Source organism: Grammomys surdaster, unplaced genomic scaffold (genome assembly GCF_004785775.1).
Source record: "Grammomys surdaster isolate TR1022 unplaced genomic scaffold, NIH_TR_1.0 99, whole genome shotgun sequence".
NCBI lineage: Eukaryota > Metazoa > Chordata > Mammalia > Rodentia > Muridae > Grammomys > Grammomys surdaster.
In genome coordinates, this window is record NW_021604578.1 from 10,909,462 (window position 1) to 10,925,922 (window position 16,461).

Genomic DNA, 16,461 nt, shown 5'->3' on the forward strand with positions numbered 1-16,461 from the left:
TTTGATAAGCAGAGGTAGTGTTGTGAGGAGTTTGTAAGGAAAGTTAAGCGAGCAGACCTCGAGAGACAAGGAGAGGGATTTGATTTTGGCTGTCTCGAAGACAGGAAACATGAGGGACTCCGTCAGTCCTGATGGGGAAGATCCAATCTCTAAGACAGCTCTTATCAGCCAAAGCCCCTGAGAAGTCGAGGTGCACAGGCCCCGTCCACAGGGGGAAGAGTGTGGGAATTCCATCAGTAGGAACTATGGCAAAGCCGATGTGGATGAGACAGTGAGAACTTACGTGAACTCTTGTTCCTCCTGCTAAGTCACACTGCTTAAGACCTCCCCAAAGTCAACAGCTGCTACAAGATTTGACTTTTTGTCTCCCAGTTGCTGGTCCAGGATTGAACCTAGAGACTTGGACGTGCAGGGCAAGGGCAGCACTGCCGAGCTGAGCCCCAGCACTTTCACTCACTACACTGTACTAATTATATTTTATTATACTTCATACTGTCTTATTTAACCCACCTCCCACATCAGCACAGACACAGAAATCACTGACACAGTGTCAGCAAGCTAAACCTGCAATCTATCAAAAGAGAGCCAGATGTGGTGGTATACACCTGGAATCCCAACCACTTGGGAGTCTAGTCAGGAAGACTGTGACGCTAGACAGGCTAGACTACTTACTGAGTCATATGTCAAATAAAAATGAAAGAAGTGGGCTGGGGAGTACAGCTCAGTGGTAAGTTACTTGCCTGGCTTGTGCAAGACTCTGCATTTAATCCCCAAAATACTGCGCACACACACACACACACGATCATGATAACTATATGGAGTTATTCCATTATGATGGGTTGTTTTAACATTAGAAAGTCTCAGCAGATACATATAGATGCCTCGGCAGGTAAATGCTTGCTGTATGAGCATGAAGACCTGAGTGTGGGTCCCAGCACCCAGGTAAAAAGCCACATGTGGTCCGTGTGACCGTGCATGCCTGTGACCCAGTGCTGGAAAGCAGAGACAGCGGGTTTCTAGCGCTCACTGATCAGACAGTCTGACCAATCAGTGAGTTCCAAGTTCACTGAGAGACCCCCCCCCATCTTAAGAAATGAGATAGAAAAGGGCCAGTGAGATGGTTCAGGGGATAGTAGATGGTTCACTTGCTGCTAAGTCTGAAACCTGAGTGCAGTCCCCTGGACCCATGTGGTACAGAGAGAACCTCTGCATACATATGCACCTCCCAAAACACACAAACACATACATGCACACATGCATGCACACACATTGTTTTAATGAAGAAAGGGATAGAGGATAACACCTTGTGTGACGTCAACACATGTCCAGAGGCAGGTACACACACCCTTGGCACCTAGCTTAAAAAAAAAAAAAAAAAACAAAACGCCTTGACATGCTGAGCTGATTTATATCAACATGCAATAAACCTAGAATTCCTAAAAACCTTTTTGAATAAGAATAAGGCTGGGAGATTAAAATAAACTTGTCTTTTTTTTATCAAGTCTTTTATTTACTGCTGAGATACATTAGAATTTAAGAATGGACAAAAAAATGGAACTGATATTTCACTGTTGTGAATCTCTCAACCTTTCATGACTGGGGTAAAAACTCGTACAACAGCTTTGGGAAACAGTTTATTGGTCTTTATAAATGTGGATGTGCAGCTACCCCTCAGCTTAGAAATTCTGCTAAGTATTTACCCAGAGACATAAAGACCTGAATCCTTGTCCCAAATTCTCTGTAGAAGCTTCAGTCACTCACATCTTAAGTGGATTACGTAACGGATTGTCCTAGTTCCGTGCACTAGAGTAAGGCCCAACAATACAAGAACGAGCCGATGATGCTCTGTTTCCTGTTCCTGTGTGAGTACACCAAACTCTGGCTACTCCAAACCGCGTGCAGTTCTTATCCCAGAATTTCTGCGAGTCGGGATCCCAGGCTCAACTTAGCTGGCTTCTCTAAAAGGGATCCTATGGTGCTGTGATCAAGGTGCCGGCCAGGCAGTGCTCTGCCTCCCCACCTGGGTGATTATTGGCAACGTTCAGTTCCTTGCAGTTTTAGGATTCAGCTTAAGTTTTTGCTGTGTATTTGAGAAGCCACCTTGAATCCTGAAGGTCACCAGATAATTCTTGTATCTCTGTAAGATATACTTAAAGTTCAATTACTAAAATACAACTCTTCACAATATGTCTTTTGAAGACTTTCTCATACTTGGAAAACATGTATCTTTATTTTATTTTTTTTATGAAGTACCAACACTCAAAACTGTTAAAGATTTTTTTCTTCTTTTTATTTATTAATTATAAGGCTTTATCATAGTCTCTTCCTTAAATGAAGTAAACAGCTTTTTCCAAATTAATATATTTTGGATACAAACAGTTGTTAACTTCTTTATGTTTTCAATTTTGTTTACCTACTAACCTGTTGGTAGGATATCTAATGTACCATAGACAGTTGGCAGTGTTTCTAGAAGGATCCTGGTGCCTGTAGAGATTTGAAGAAAATGTGCCTCGTGAGGTATTCTTCTCCCTGCTTCTTTTAGTCTCTCTACATGATTAATGGGAGACTTAATTTTCATGCTCGCCTTATACTCAGTGTGCTCCGTGTGTGCCAGTAGGAGTATTAAGGCTCATGCATAGTGATGAGACTGCACATGCGCACTGAGGAAAGACCGCTAGACCCCAAGGCTACAACTGTCCAGTCCTTTTGCTGAACTCTCTAACCTATAGTGACATTATAAAGAAGACCAATGCAGAATTCACCTTACAGACATTCTACCTATAGGAAGATCACTTTGTGGTTCATAGTTGGGTAAAGGTTCTGTTTAGATTGTCCTACTTTTACCATTCTCTCTTCTGCCTTTTTCCAGCTCTCACCTGGACATGTCTGTGTGATTTGTGGTAACTGAGGAAGTGGGTCTCTAAAATAAGTGGTCACAAGGAGCGTATCCAGCATGGTGTTTCCTGGATACGTAACAAACAGTAGTAGCATCCACTCATCTCAATATGTTCCAGTGTCTGTCTGTTGAAGAATTATAAACATACAAGCCTATTGCAACAGTACATTTATATACCAATTTAAAGCAAAGATTGTCAAATGATCATTTAGACCAAGCCTAGGGAAGCCCTCTGTCCTGCCTTAGAGAATTATGTACCATGACAGTGGCTAGGTGGCACTCAACACTCAGCATCTGGGCTCTATTACATTCTTAAACTTATAAATGGATATTATAAACTTCAATAAACATCAGAAAACACATGTTTCAATACAATATGATTTGAAGACACAGAAAATTTTAATTCTGTATAATTTTCATATCAAAATATTCTTTTGATTTTTTTAAACTATCATTTAAAGATATAAAACAAGCAATAGTTTCTCCCAGTGTCTTCACCTCTATTAGAGCCTTTTAAAATGAGGAGTGGGGTACAGCTTGGTGGCACAGTGCTTGTCTGGCATGCACAAGGCCCTTGGGTTCAATCCCCAAGACAGGAGAATTGTTTTTAAAATGCTTTGGATTCATTAAAACATCTTTTTCCAGTCTTGGAAGGGATTTTAAAAAATGCTGATTTGTGGGTTTCCCAGTAAAGCAAGTTATTTTGTGGTGTTTTCTCATGATGATAATGTGCACTGTGCTGTTGTACTTCTCATCCCAGCCTCATGCCCACTGGTGTGTATTTATAGATTCTAGAACATACAGTGACCATTAGTAAACGACATACCAGCTAATCATGATGTTTATCGCAGGCACTATGGTAGCGGTTTGCATCTGATGTATACTTGTTGCTGAGCTGACTGTACTAAATGACAGCTCTAGGGGTTGGCACACATTTCCTTTAAAGGACCAGATGATATTTTGGGCTTTGTGGGTCATTTGGGCTATTACAGTTGCCCAATTCTGCTGCTGTAGCCATAGATACAAATCAGTATAGCTGTGTTTCAATAAAAGTTTATTTATAGACACTGAAAATTTGAGTTACTTATAATTTTCATATGTCATGAAATATGCATCTTTTGACATTTTTTTAAAAAAGTCATCTAAAGATGTAAAGGCTGAATTTAGCTTGAGTCTCAGATGCTGAACACTGTCCTAGCAGTTGATTGTTCCGAGCTAACTTTCTAATGTAAATTAAAGCTGAGAGTTATTGGAAACTTTTTAGAAAATAGGACAACACATAGACTGAATGTTTTTAAACTTTATTTACTTTTATTTTATGTGCATTGCTGTTTTGCCTACATGTATATGAGAATGTTAGATCTTAGAGTTACACACAGTTGTGAGTTGCCATGTGGGCGCTGGGATTTGAACCTGGGTCCTCTGGAAGAGCACTTAGTGCCCTTAACTACTGAGCCATCCCTGTAGCCTCACTTAATGTTTTTTAAATCAAACCCCTTTCCTCAAAAAAAAAAAAATGACAAATGTAAATAACTTATTTGGCCATTAAGAAGCAGCTGAAAATATTGTAAGTCACTTCTTTTCTGTGACTGCGTATGAGAAGTTGTGATTTAATTGCTAAGTTAAATTGCTAATTTGATTTAATTACTAAGTTAATTTTTCTAATGAGCAGAACTATTATAATATAGGTACATGTTGGACACGCATATTCAGCAAGCACTGAGTTCCTCAAGGCATTTGCATGATAAATCTTCCATTGATGCACCCTGACCTTGACAACCTTAGTCATATAAAATCTGGGCAAGTTTTAATTAAAATGGGCTGGAAAGAAGCCAAAGATAGTAAAACCAAGAACACAGAACAAAACAAGTAGGAAGGTTTAAAGATGGAGTAGAGGGTGCTGAGCATGGGACGTGTTGGACATGTGCACATGGGCTCAGTTCAGGAAAGTACAAGAGGGCTTCCAGCTGACAGCTGAGTGTGCCATATCCCTACTCAAAAAGAGCATACAGAACTAGACCTTGCAGAAAGGTAGGTCAGATGCTACTACTTGTATGAAAAAAAAAAATTGGCAATTTACTAAAGCCGATTTGAGGAGAGATGTCTGCTCAGCTGACTGCGTTCTCAGCCAGTTCAGCGTGTTTCATTCCCAGCCTGCTCCTCACTAATTACATAGCCTTAAGCTGGTTGCTCAGTCTGTCTGAGCCTCGGCTCCTCAGTGTATAGAGTGGGGTCGATGGTTTGTCCTTCCTGACATGGTTAGGCTTGCGGTTATCCTTCCTCACTGGGTGCCCTTTGCTGCTAAGGTTTGACAAACTACTTAGGAATGCACAGTTAGTTTTACAGCCAGAGACAGGAGCGGATCTGATTCAATTCCACAATTCCACCTAATCTTCAACCAAGAAAGTTATTTAACTTCCCTATAAAATAAGAAAACGTCACAGTTTCATAGGAAAGACTGAATCAACTAAAATCAGAAAGCAGTGGTTTTTCTTACTTTCTAAAGACTTCGTACCCACAGTGAGGTGTTTTCAGAATCTCCTGTAGAACCTCACAGGCCAAGCAGGAGTTACTGGATCTTAGCTTTTAAAAATCACTTATAAAAAAATTACAAGGCTAGGTGTGGTGGAACACCTTTAATCTTACACTTGTGACGCAGAGGCAGGAGGATCTCTGTGAATTCAAGGCCAGCTTGGTCTACATGGCCATTGCATGCCAGTCAAAGCTATATAGTGAAAACCTGTTTCAAACAAAACAAAATAGAAAAAAAACATAGGTATATTGAATAATAAGAATAAATATGTTTATATGCTAAACAATGAGCTGAATATATATATAAATATTTAATAAATATATAGCTTTTGTAACAACCATTCACTATAGATACCATTATAGTTTCATTTTAGAAGAAAAATCTACTTGGAAAATACTTGGAAAGTTAAGTAAGTTGTCCTGGGCAACATAGGAAGGAAGTGATGGAGTTGAGAGTCTGACTCTAGACTGTGCTTAGTAGCTTTGCTGGAGGCAACTGCTCGCCAGTCCCTTTGCTGTGAGGTCTGTCAAGTAAACACTGAACCAGTATCTGCTCTTCCTCACCTCCCGGGTGAGCGAGCAAGCATTAAAGTGAAGACTGATGGAATTCTCCAGCCAGAGAAGGCAGCTGCTTACTACACCAGATACGAAGGAGAACTTCAATATAAGACTTTTCTAAGTCCTTGATAAATTAGGCAGTTACAAATTTAGATTCCCAGAATAATATAATTTTGACATTGCCTCCATCTTTATTGTGTTTTGTCCTCTGTGCCATAAATAGACTAAACTGAATCCAGATGAAGACATGACAGTGTCCAGCTGGTGTTCTAGTATGTTTCCCACAGCATGGAACACCGTCCGACACTGTGCATTCGGTTTATTTCCTCTACCCCACCTCACTAGTGCAAGTGCTGCAGTAGATGAGCCACTTCTGCTCACTTCCTTGGTAAAGCTCTAGTGTTTTAGATAGTACATCAGAGATGTTCAAAAATACCCTACAGTCATGAGTGAATAAAATGTTTGTGTATGACCAGCAAAATGGCCCAACAGGTAAAAGCTCTTCCCACTAAACTTGATGACCTGAGTTCCATCCCCGAAAACTACAAGATGGACGGCAAGAATTGATGTTGGTTATCCTCCGACCTCAGCACATACTGTTAGACACCACCACCACCACCCCACCCCCCACCTAAATAAATGAATAAATAAATAAATAGGATAAATTGTGGAAAACAGACATTTAAATGCTGTTTTTTGTTCTAGCATGGATTAGAAGAACACGAAAGACTCCACCTACTATGGAGGTAAGAGTGCATGGGAAATATTGAAGTGATTTATGTTTCTAATGCTATTTTTCAGCTGAGAGCTTGTACTACTAAAAATACATATATTCTTGGGGAAATATTAATCAAAGTATTAATTTTACTCTATAAGAAGTAATTCTTAAGTACTTCTAGTAAAATAATATAATAGCATTGCATAGTAATAAAATATTATACAATGAAAATATATACACATTTCCTCTTGTATTTTTAATTATACTTTTATCCTGATAATTTCATATATGCATTCAATGAACTATAATTATATACACCTTCCTGTTTTTCTCCTCCAACTACTCCATATCCCCCTCCCATCCTGCCTCTCTCTTGACTTTTTGTCTTTCTGATTTTCTTCTCTCTTTTTTCATAATCCACTTAGTCCTTTTACAATTACCCATATGTGCTTGGTTACGAAGCCAGCCATTTGAACACAGGAACCTTACAAAGGACCATCTTCAAGAGAGAATGAGTCTCCCTCCTTCCGCATCTGTCAAGTGCCAGTAGCTTCTCGTTACGGGCCGGGACCACGGGGTGACAGTAGCTTCTCGTTACGGGTCAGGACCACGGGGTGACAGTAGTCCATCTCTATAAGTATAAATGTGAATATTTTAGAAGGCATTTCGGCTACATGACTATAATAAGTACATATCGTATGTAACTTGTCAAAAACATGAAGAACACACTTTAACAGGGGGAAGAAAAAAACATTTTCTAAGCCAGACGACTGGACTACTGGCCACTCAGAAGGCCTCGGCAGGAGGAAGCCTGGTTGGAGGCCACCCTGAAAGCCTTGGGGCCATCAGTCTTTAAATTGTTTAGAAGAGTACATGTTTGAAGCCTAGCAGTCTGTTATGAGCTCAGATACTATGAAATTACTGTTTCTCTCCTGGCCAACTTGAAGGATGAAGGGATCCGTTTCTAGTCCAGGTCTTGGGGTGCTCTAGCCTGTGGGAGGTCAGCTTCCTCCTGAAGCTTCCTTTCCTCACCCTGTCCTGCTTCACCTTTTCTGCCTTCCATCCTCCTCAAAGGAGTGCCCTGCAGTCTCTCAGGCGTAGTGCTTCTTCCTGTCTCCGCTGACAGACTACCTTCCTGTATCTAATTCCTTTTCATTGAAATCCTAGGATGCCTCTCTGAACCTTTTTCTCCTCAACTTCTTAACTCACAGATTTAATAACTTCTTTCTTGTGGACCCTGGCCTGGACACCTCAATAGGCCCTTGGAACTTAGTGTTCAAATCCACTGTTTCATTTTTGTATCGTAATCAACTAACACAGAGCTTGATTTGTTATTGTGAGGTTGGATTTTATAGACAGATTTGAGAAATGAGCTTGAGTTTCCATCCAACAATTATAGATTAACCTTGTAAAACATATTTCCAAGCTGAACATTGCCTGCTCTGTTTTCAAAGAGGTTCCTATTCAGCTACTGTATGTCAGTATGGCTCAGCACGCATTCTTCAGTGCAGTACAAAGTGAGCTCTATTTCACAAACTAATGAGGTAGACTCTCCCTGACTCTTACTCTATTAGAAGCCATTAGTAGTAGATGTTTAAAAATATTATTCTTTTCAGACTAACTGAATAGTTGGAAGCATAATACAGTCTTCGGTTTGAAAAGCGGTCATGTTTATTGCTGATTATTGACAAAATGCATGATGATTCAGGAGTATGTTTACAGACAGTAAGAAAGAAAGCTACAATAGCAGTCTGCCTTCTTTATTTTTAATACGTGCTTCATGAAAAGGAAACGGGAGTTCAAGGAACCAATAGAGACAGATCAGTCAGGGGTGCTTGAAAACTGTGCTGTTGTGGACTGAGAGGTCGGGAGATGGGTAGGTGCTCTCGGCATGGCTCTGCCTGCTTACTGGACCATGATCTGAACTCTGGGTCAGAAGCTCCAAAGACTCATTGTTGTCTAGGCTGAAGGTTGTTTAACTCTGAGCCACATGGTCTTGAAAGAGTTACCAGAACTCCAAGTACTGAATTACAGTGGGAAAGTATCACAGTGGGGACAACGGGAGCTTGGTTAGTATTCAGATATGGGGAATGAGTGAATTCAATGCTTAATTGTTCATGCTTATTTAGTGTCACCTATTCTGTCCACTTTACAACTGATACAGTCTGACCCATAGCAGCGCACGCGCTTGCGAACTGTTATTGTTACCATTGTCTCTCTCCATACAAGGCAGAGACTGATGGATTGGAACCAAGAAGTGTCAGGTGGCGGCTAAGGCTTCTACTGTCGGGGACAGTGTTTATCTGGCTTGTCTGCCAGCATCTGTCTCTCGAGTCTCCTCTCCTCTGCTCCCCATTCTAAGTGGCATCCCTCTTGTACTGTTAGGGCGGTTGTATTATGGTCAGGCTGCTGGCCCTGCTGCTTCTCTTTAGCTCTCCATTTTCATACCTCTGCTCTGGCCTATCATATGTCAATTCTGCAATCTAACATTCAGAGAGGAAGATTGCTTATGAATTCTTGAGGCCTATTTATTTCAATGCTGTCTCCAAATAACCGATATTTATTGAGTTCTCTGTGCTCGGTATTATTAGGCATAATATAGCCCTACTTTCCTATTGACTTAAATTACAGAGATGGAGTATATGTTCTTGCTAAAAGTAGACACCCCTCTTATCCCAAATCTTACATTTTTAGGATTATGGTCGAAACTTACAAGAAAATTATAGCATGTTCATACTCTGGGGACCAGCACCATTGACTAAGAATGAGTGAAGTAAAGCTGATTATGAACATGGGTAAATCTTAGAAAACATGGAATTGTACAAACACCAAACCACAGGAGATTCCGTTTTGTGTGCCATTTGTGTAAACTTGGAACTAGGGAAAAATAATGGTATTCTTAAGGTGGGGTGTTGACATAGTACTTCACACTTATGAGTCCAATGGAAATGACCGCAGCAATTGGTAACAGCTTTGACAATGCTGTCAGGAAGTAACCCAACATGAACACAGAACTCCAAGTGCTCAGTAGTGGGCAGTGTCCGGAAACTGAACATGGGTGACCTGGTGCTTAAAACCAGGAACTGATTGGAAAACTTTTAGATGTAATTTGCTGCTGACCATTTAGTAGAAGAAACAATAAAGTTAATCATTACCATTTCCTTCTATCAGAGTCATCATTGATTCAGGAAGAGTCCTCTACAGGTACTAAAACTCTTGGTTCCTATGCTCTAACAGGCCTCACAGTCTGAAAGCATAGCACCATGAAGTACTTATTACTTACAAAAGGGGAACTAGACCTTCTTACCAAATAAATCTGGCAGGCAGAACCCTAGCCAGATGGTCAAATATTTTGCTAAGCCATACAAAACTTATGTTATGAGTGCCTTCTTGTTTGAAGCATAGGATATGGCGTCATCCATAAAATAATCTTCCAAAATGTGTACCCCTAATATAGCATGAGAAATCGACCAGAAAACCTAAATTAGGAGACATTCTATACACCTTCAGACCTTAGTGTCACGGTCAGCTAAAACCCCATTGGGGTGGGACTTGGCTGTGAAGGATAGTTAAGGATAACTGGTAAAGTTGAGGCCAGTGCCATGTATTAGATAATAACATGTATCATTACTAAACCTGCAGAAAAGGATGCTGGTAAATTCTCTTTGTGGTAGTTTACACAGTTAATGTCTCCTTTCCATCCAACTGGAAATTCCAAGTTCATACTTGTGAAGGAGAAAACAGTCCAGTTAAAATATCCATGCAAAATAATGTGAGTGTTGAACATCGATCTGTAACTGTTGGCTGTTGGGAAACAAGGGTGGGGTGACTCATTTCTGGTTAAAAGGAGTTAACTCACAAAGCTTAAATCTGAAGAATGAAGGCACGATGTAGTGTTTTATGGCAGCTTCAGAATGCGTAAGAGCAGAGCCTGCATGTAGCTCTTCAGCAGTTCTTTGACCCTTGGTTTGGCCTTTGCTGTCAGCGTGAAGGGCAGGTGAGCACTGGGTTAGAGCCCGTGCTGGGAAGGCTTTACTAGCACACTTGGGCCCCCACGTTCTTCCCTCATCCTGAAAACAACCATCCAGACTCAAGGAAAATGTGTAAATTAGCTGCTTTGAGGGAAGGGATGATAATATTTTTCATGGCAAACGTTTTGTGATATTAGTCCTACAAATTTCGAGAGAGGGAAAAAAAAGAAGAAGGAAGAAGGGAGAAAGAGGAGGAAGAGGAAGAGGAGGAGGAAGAAGAGGAGGAGGAGAAAGAAATTGTTCTGTTTTGAAAAATAGGCTCTTGCACTGTAGCCCAGGTTGGCTGTGAACTCAAAACAGTTTTCCAGTCCCACTCTCCTGGTTTCTGGTATTGCAGGGGTGAGTCCCATGCAGAGCTACACATGAGGAGAGCTGACCTAAGCTCTGTGAGCCAAACTATTCTGTAGTAGACTTAGTAGTTACTTCGAACACTCTAAGTACTGGTAGTGTGGAAACAGTTATAAGTAGCATATCTGATTGTGGTTGGGTCCAATAAAATTTTACAAAACAGTAGGTCAATTTTCACATGCTCTCTGTATATGCAGTCTTACACACACACACACACACACACACTATACATATACACCTAAGCGCCCCTGGCCTGCTGGTTGTCTTTGACCTCCTTTACATTTACTATTAAAAGTGTTGACTTTTTTAAAGGAAGGCTTATCTCATCACAGAGACCATTAAAGCTTGGATCTCACCTGAGGGAGAGTTCCTCAAGAGCTAAGTAGAGACAGAGTTTCAAGAAAAATGGTCAGAGCTGGAGACATTATTTTTATCCAGGCCATGAACTTGCAGCAGTCCCCAAGACTAGCACCGTCCACCTAGCTAGCTAGCTATCCACTTAGCATCCTGAAGTTAAAAACCAGAAGTGTGAAAGTTGTCATGGGGACGCATAATAACACATTTATTTGAATTTTAAAATTAAACCAGACTTTTTCTGACAAGAGTAAGTCAGATTTGGCTGATTGGGTTTGACAATCAGGACTAGCTTTGCCAATTAAGTTGTATGGTTATAGTTTCCATAAATTGAACAAGCTAAACTGAAGCTCGGAGGCTTTACAAAGTATTTAAAACCTGAATTCGGTGTGCAATCACTACTGACGCAGGCTTTGCTATTGATTGTGCCAACTGAAGCGTGGTGTGGTTTGAGAAGTCTCAGGACATCAGAGCACTGCTGCTGTTACGGATGTCCCAGTAAAAGCATAAAGCGTGCATGCGAATGACAGGCTGGAACCACAGGGCGGCTGTTGCTGAAGGAGGATGGAGGAAAGGCCATCGAGGGCTTGTGTCATAACTGCAGAGTTTATCCAATCCATTCCACTTGATAGTGGGCACAGAGGACTATACTGTTAGCTATATTATTTTTGTTCATGAAATATTCTGTTTAAAAGATCCCATAGGCTGCATTTGTAGCTCAGCTCGTAGAGTGTTGCAGGCATGCCCTGGGTTCATCTCCCAGCATAAACCAGGCATGGGGGTGCCACCTGTCATCCAGAACTCTGAAAGGACAGGAGGATCTGAAGGTCAGGATCATCCACAGCCATGTGATAGGTTCGAAACCCTGTCACAATAAGATAAACAAACAAGCAGTAAAACAACCTGCAGTCACATAATTAAGAGAACAGGTTGAATCCCTGGTAGAATAATAAGACATTCATTTTAAAATACAAGAATTTTCATACAATATAATCTGATTGTGGTTCCCCATCTCCCAGCTCCTCCCAGATCCTGCCCACCTACCCAAATCCACACCGTTTCTTCTCTCATTAGACATTCTTAAGCTAATATATGAGGTACTTGAAAATCAAGCATACTTAAGCACTTAAAGAATTTTTCTAGCAACATATATAGAAAAATCAGCAGGACTTAATTTTTGAAATTCCTTCTAAATTCTGTGATGCTTAATTAAGTTTATTATTTATTCAGTTATCATCAGATACCTTACATGTGCTTAAAAGATAACACACTTTCTCTGTAGACTTCTTTAGTACATACCAACCTAATCTAAATTCATTTGACATAATGCTGTTAAGTTCTAAATTTCTAATTTTGGTATCTTTTTGCCTTGTGTAAAACTGAATTACTCCAGTACAGTAAACTGGATCTTAATGCAGTTTACACAGGAGTGGCCTGTGTTCTGTGACAGGGTCGTTCTGGGATCCAGTACTCACAAGGCTGGAAAGCTTGCTCAGCCCCTGGTATTTCCATCATCCAAGAAAAAAGACGTGCTTGACTAGGTTCACCGCCATCATAATAGACAATCTTTGGGCATGCTAGTCCTTTGATTCCATCATACCTAAGTCACCTGGCCCTGTCTCAGGTCAGGTGAAAGGTCAAAGGGCAGGGTTGGCTTCCATGACAGTGTTGCAGCTCTGCAGTGTCCACTTTCCACTGTGATTTTACCTGACCTATTCTTTTAGTTTATTAAAGTGTTAGCATAAAAATTAATTTTACCTTTTAAGTAACAGATACAATAAACTACCCCACAATCCTTCCGGCCAGTTCCACAACTTTAAGAGGATAACGCACTCACATGTGTTAGCACTTCATTGTTAGCAGACCATTTTGCCTGTGTTCTGCTCGCTCTTAACTACCACAGCAAATGAAAACCCGTAAGTTCCTGCTTGCCGCACACAGACTCACCCTTGGAGAGGCCATTTATCCCTGTGTACCTTCTTCGGTGTTGATCTCCAGCTCTGTGAAAACAGAGAAAATGTAAACTTCACCTTGCTTCTTAGAGAAGTGTGGTAAGAGGTCAAAATGAATCTAGGGAGCATTTGGCGTCTCAACCCTGGGTCTGCGTTCTTCACTGCTAAGACTGCCCGCATCCATGCCCGCATCCCTGCCCGCATCCCTGCCCGCATCCCTGGATGTTCAGGAGCTATTTGTGCAAGTTTGGTGGCGATCCCCCTCCTTTTCAAACCGTTGGTCTTAGGTGAGTGCTGCTAAGAAGCAGCCATCGATTTCTTGGCTCTCGCTTTTTTCTCAGTTTGGGGAGCTGCTCCTTCCTTCATCTGTCTGTCTAAGCAGAGCGACATGTTTTATTCTTAGCACACTTTTCCATCTCTTTTGACCTTTATCTGACTTTTAAGGAACAGAATATAAAAGGGTTTTAAATAAGTTTTAAGTAAGGTACTATTATTTATTCTTAGATTTATTCCTGCTCAGATTCTTTAAGATCCATCAAAACATAGAAGGTACATATTAAATAATTCTGCGTAGTTAACTGAGTTATACCGTCAGTCAGGAAGACAAGTCTCACTTAGGTTTGAAAGCTGGCGTTAGATACAGATTAGGAAAGCTTTAAGACATTAGAATGGGGAATAATGCCTCTAAATTCACACTTCTCTTGTTACTTCATCAAATATCCAGACTTTTCACTCATCTTCTCCATACTAGAGAAGAAATTACTTTATATGATCTAAATTTAAAGAGAAGCGTGACTGGTAATCACTTTGGCAGCATGTTCTAATCATCTGGTTCCTTCTCATTCTCTAGCTCATTCTGTCTTTACCTGTGTCTAGCTTGTTCTCTCTTCAACATGTCTCTATACAGCTGCCCCAGTAAAACTGCCTCCTCCTTTCCCTCTCTGCACTGCTCTCTTCAGTAGCTTCCCTTTCCTCTCTCTTCCTTGAGAGTTGGGCATATCCTATTCTGTCAAATCTTTCTCTGATTCATCACTTTTTATGCCACTCACTTAGACATCACTTCAGACATGGGTACTTCCTTCTACAAACTAACTTTACCATCATTGTTTGGGATTAAAGGTGTGTGCTAAGGGTGAGCCACATCACAACTACAAACAGGTTTTTCCAGAAATCAGCACAATCTCAGAGTTCACAGTGTGATCAAATATCCTGCAAGAACAATCAATTCAGATTTTATTATATTGTTAGGCATGCTTGATTTATTCTCAAAGCTGGATCCTGATTGTGATAAAATGCTAGGCATATGTTGGTCCTATAGTGATGGGAATTAGGTGTTTACATCTTGATTTTTGATAAGTTTGTGTTCGTTCGTATGTTCAAGCATACTCCATTGGCTTCTCCATCTTCCTGTCGCTGTGATGCATTTTCACTAGTGTTCTAGACTAGCCAATAGATAAATGTGTTATCTAGAACAGTCCTCATCCCTGTGCTCCATGATAGGTGGGGAGATGAAATTGCTGGGTTGCATATATTTTTTTCTTTTTAATGAAGTAAGAGGTACATTTAATAGAAAATAGAAGCTGACAACAGCTCTCTAAGAGTAACTCAGACATCTGCTGCACATGTACTTAGGTACAAGTGGCCTTGTGTTATCTCTCACCTGACAGCCAGTTGGACTTATACTCTACTCCTCAGGTATTTGTCTAAAATTCTGTCTGCCCTAGAGCAAAATTATACCTTAAATGGTGTTTCTATAAGACTGAAACTTTGAGGCTGCTAAAGTGTAATAGTCTAAGATTCAGGTGTAGCTAGGAAGCAGGGTCAGAAAAGGCCCAAGAGTACAGGAAATACCCCCAGGAATTCCCAAGTGTGATTTCGTGTGATTCAGAAGATACCAGCCTGTAGAGGGAACAATCAGACAGCCTGCAGTATAGGAAGTAACCTTTGTCGGAGGATCGACTAATCTCTAGAATACGTAAAGAACTAGAAAAGCCAAATTGTCTAATTGGTAAATGGGCAGGTGAATTGAACAGATAATTCTCAAAGGAAGAGATACAAACGACTAATAAATATTTGGGAGAATGTTCAGTGTTTACCATCAGGGAATGTAAATTAGAACTGTGAGATTCCATATCCTCACACCAGTCAGAATCACCAAGAAAACAAACAACAAATGTTGACAAGGATGTGGAAAAGGGGACTCTGGTACTGTGCTGGAGAGAGCAGAAACTGGGGCAGCCACTATGGAAATCAGCTTGGAAGTTACTCAGAATAACTGAACGAGAACTACTGTGCAACCCAAAGGAATCCAAGTCAGCATACCACAGACATGCACATCTGTGTTTACTGCTGCACTGTTCACAGTAGCCAAGATGTGGAACTAGCTGAGATGCTCCTCAGTGCAAGACTGGATAAGGCAAGGGTGACATAAGTACACAGTGAAATCTTATTTGTCCATCAAGAAGAATGGAATAGTGTCATTTGCAGGAAAATGGTCTGAACTAGAGAGCATCATGTTTATGAAATAAGCCACACATAGCACATGGATGAGGAGAAGGAACTACAAGGAGGGAGGGTTATAAGAGGAGGTAATGGGGCAAAAGAAAGGCAAAATGCCAGTCTCCTCTATGTGCAGAATCTACATCTAAGCAGACGGCGCACACACATACATGCACACATGCACACACACAGGGCAGAAGGTAGATAATTTCAAGGGACGAGAAAAAGGATGGGGAGGCAGTGAGTGCTAAAAGCAGAAATGTGCATTCATGTGTCTGTGGGGGGGGGGGAGAAAGAATCTCATAATAAAACCCACTATTTGTATACAACAACAATTTTTATAAATTAGAATTTGAATAAAAGGAATTACCCTTCAGTGTTGGGCGGGCCTCATCTCATCAGATGAAGACCCCAGAGGAAGAAGTCCTGGTACTGCTGAGGGTGTCGGGGCTGCACCTGTGTGAGAGTGTAGGGGCTGCACCTTTGTGAGGTATCCAGAGTGCACCTGTGTGAGAGTGTTGGGGCTGCACCTTTGTGAGGTGTCCAGACTGCACCTGTCTGAGGTGTCAGGAC

At 40.9% G+C, this 16,461-nt stretch overlaps 1 protein-coding gene across 1 annotated transcript in view; it reads left to right on the plus strand.

Moving 5' to 3' along the window:
- Ndufaf2 (NADH:ubiquinone oxidoreductase complex assembly factor 2) overlaps nt 1–16,461 on the plus strand; it is a 108,899-nt gene that overhangs the window by 74,471 nt on the left and 17,967 nt on the right. Inside the window, exon 3 of the mRNA XM_028784195.1 lies at nt 6,692–6,732. Coding sequence (XP_028640028.1) covers nt 6,692–6,732 — 41 coding nt within the window. The remainder of the gene's footprint in view (nt 1–6,691; nt 6,733–16,461) is intronic.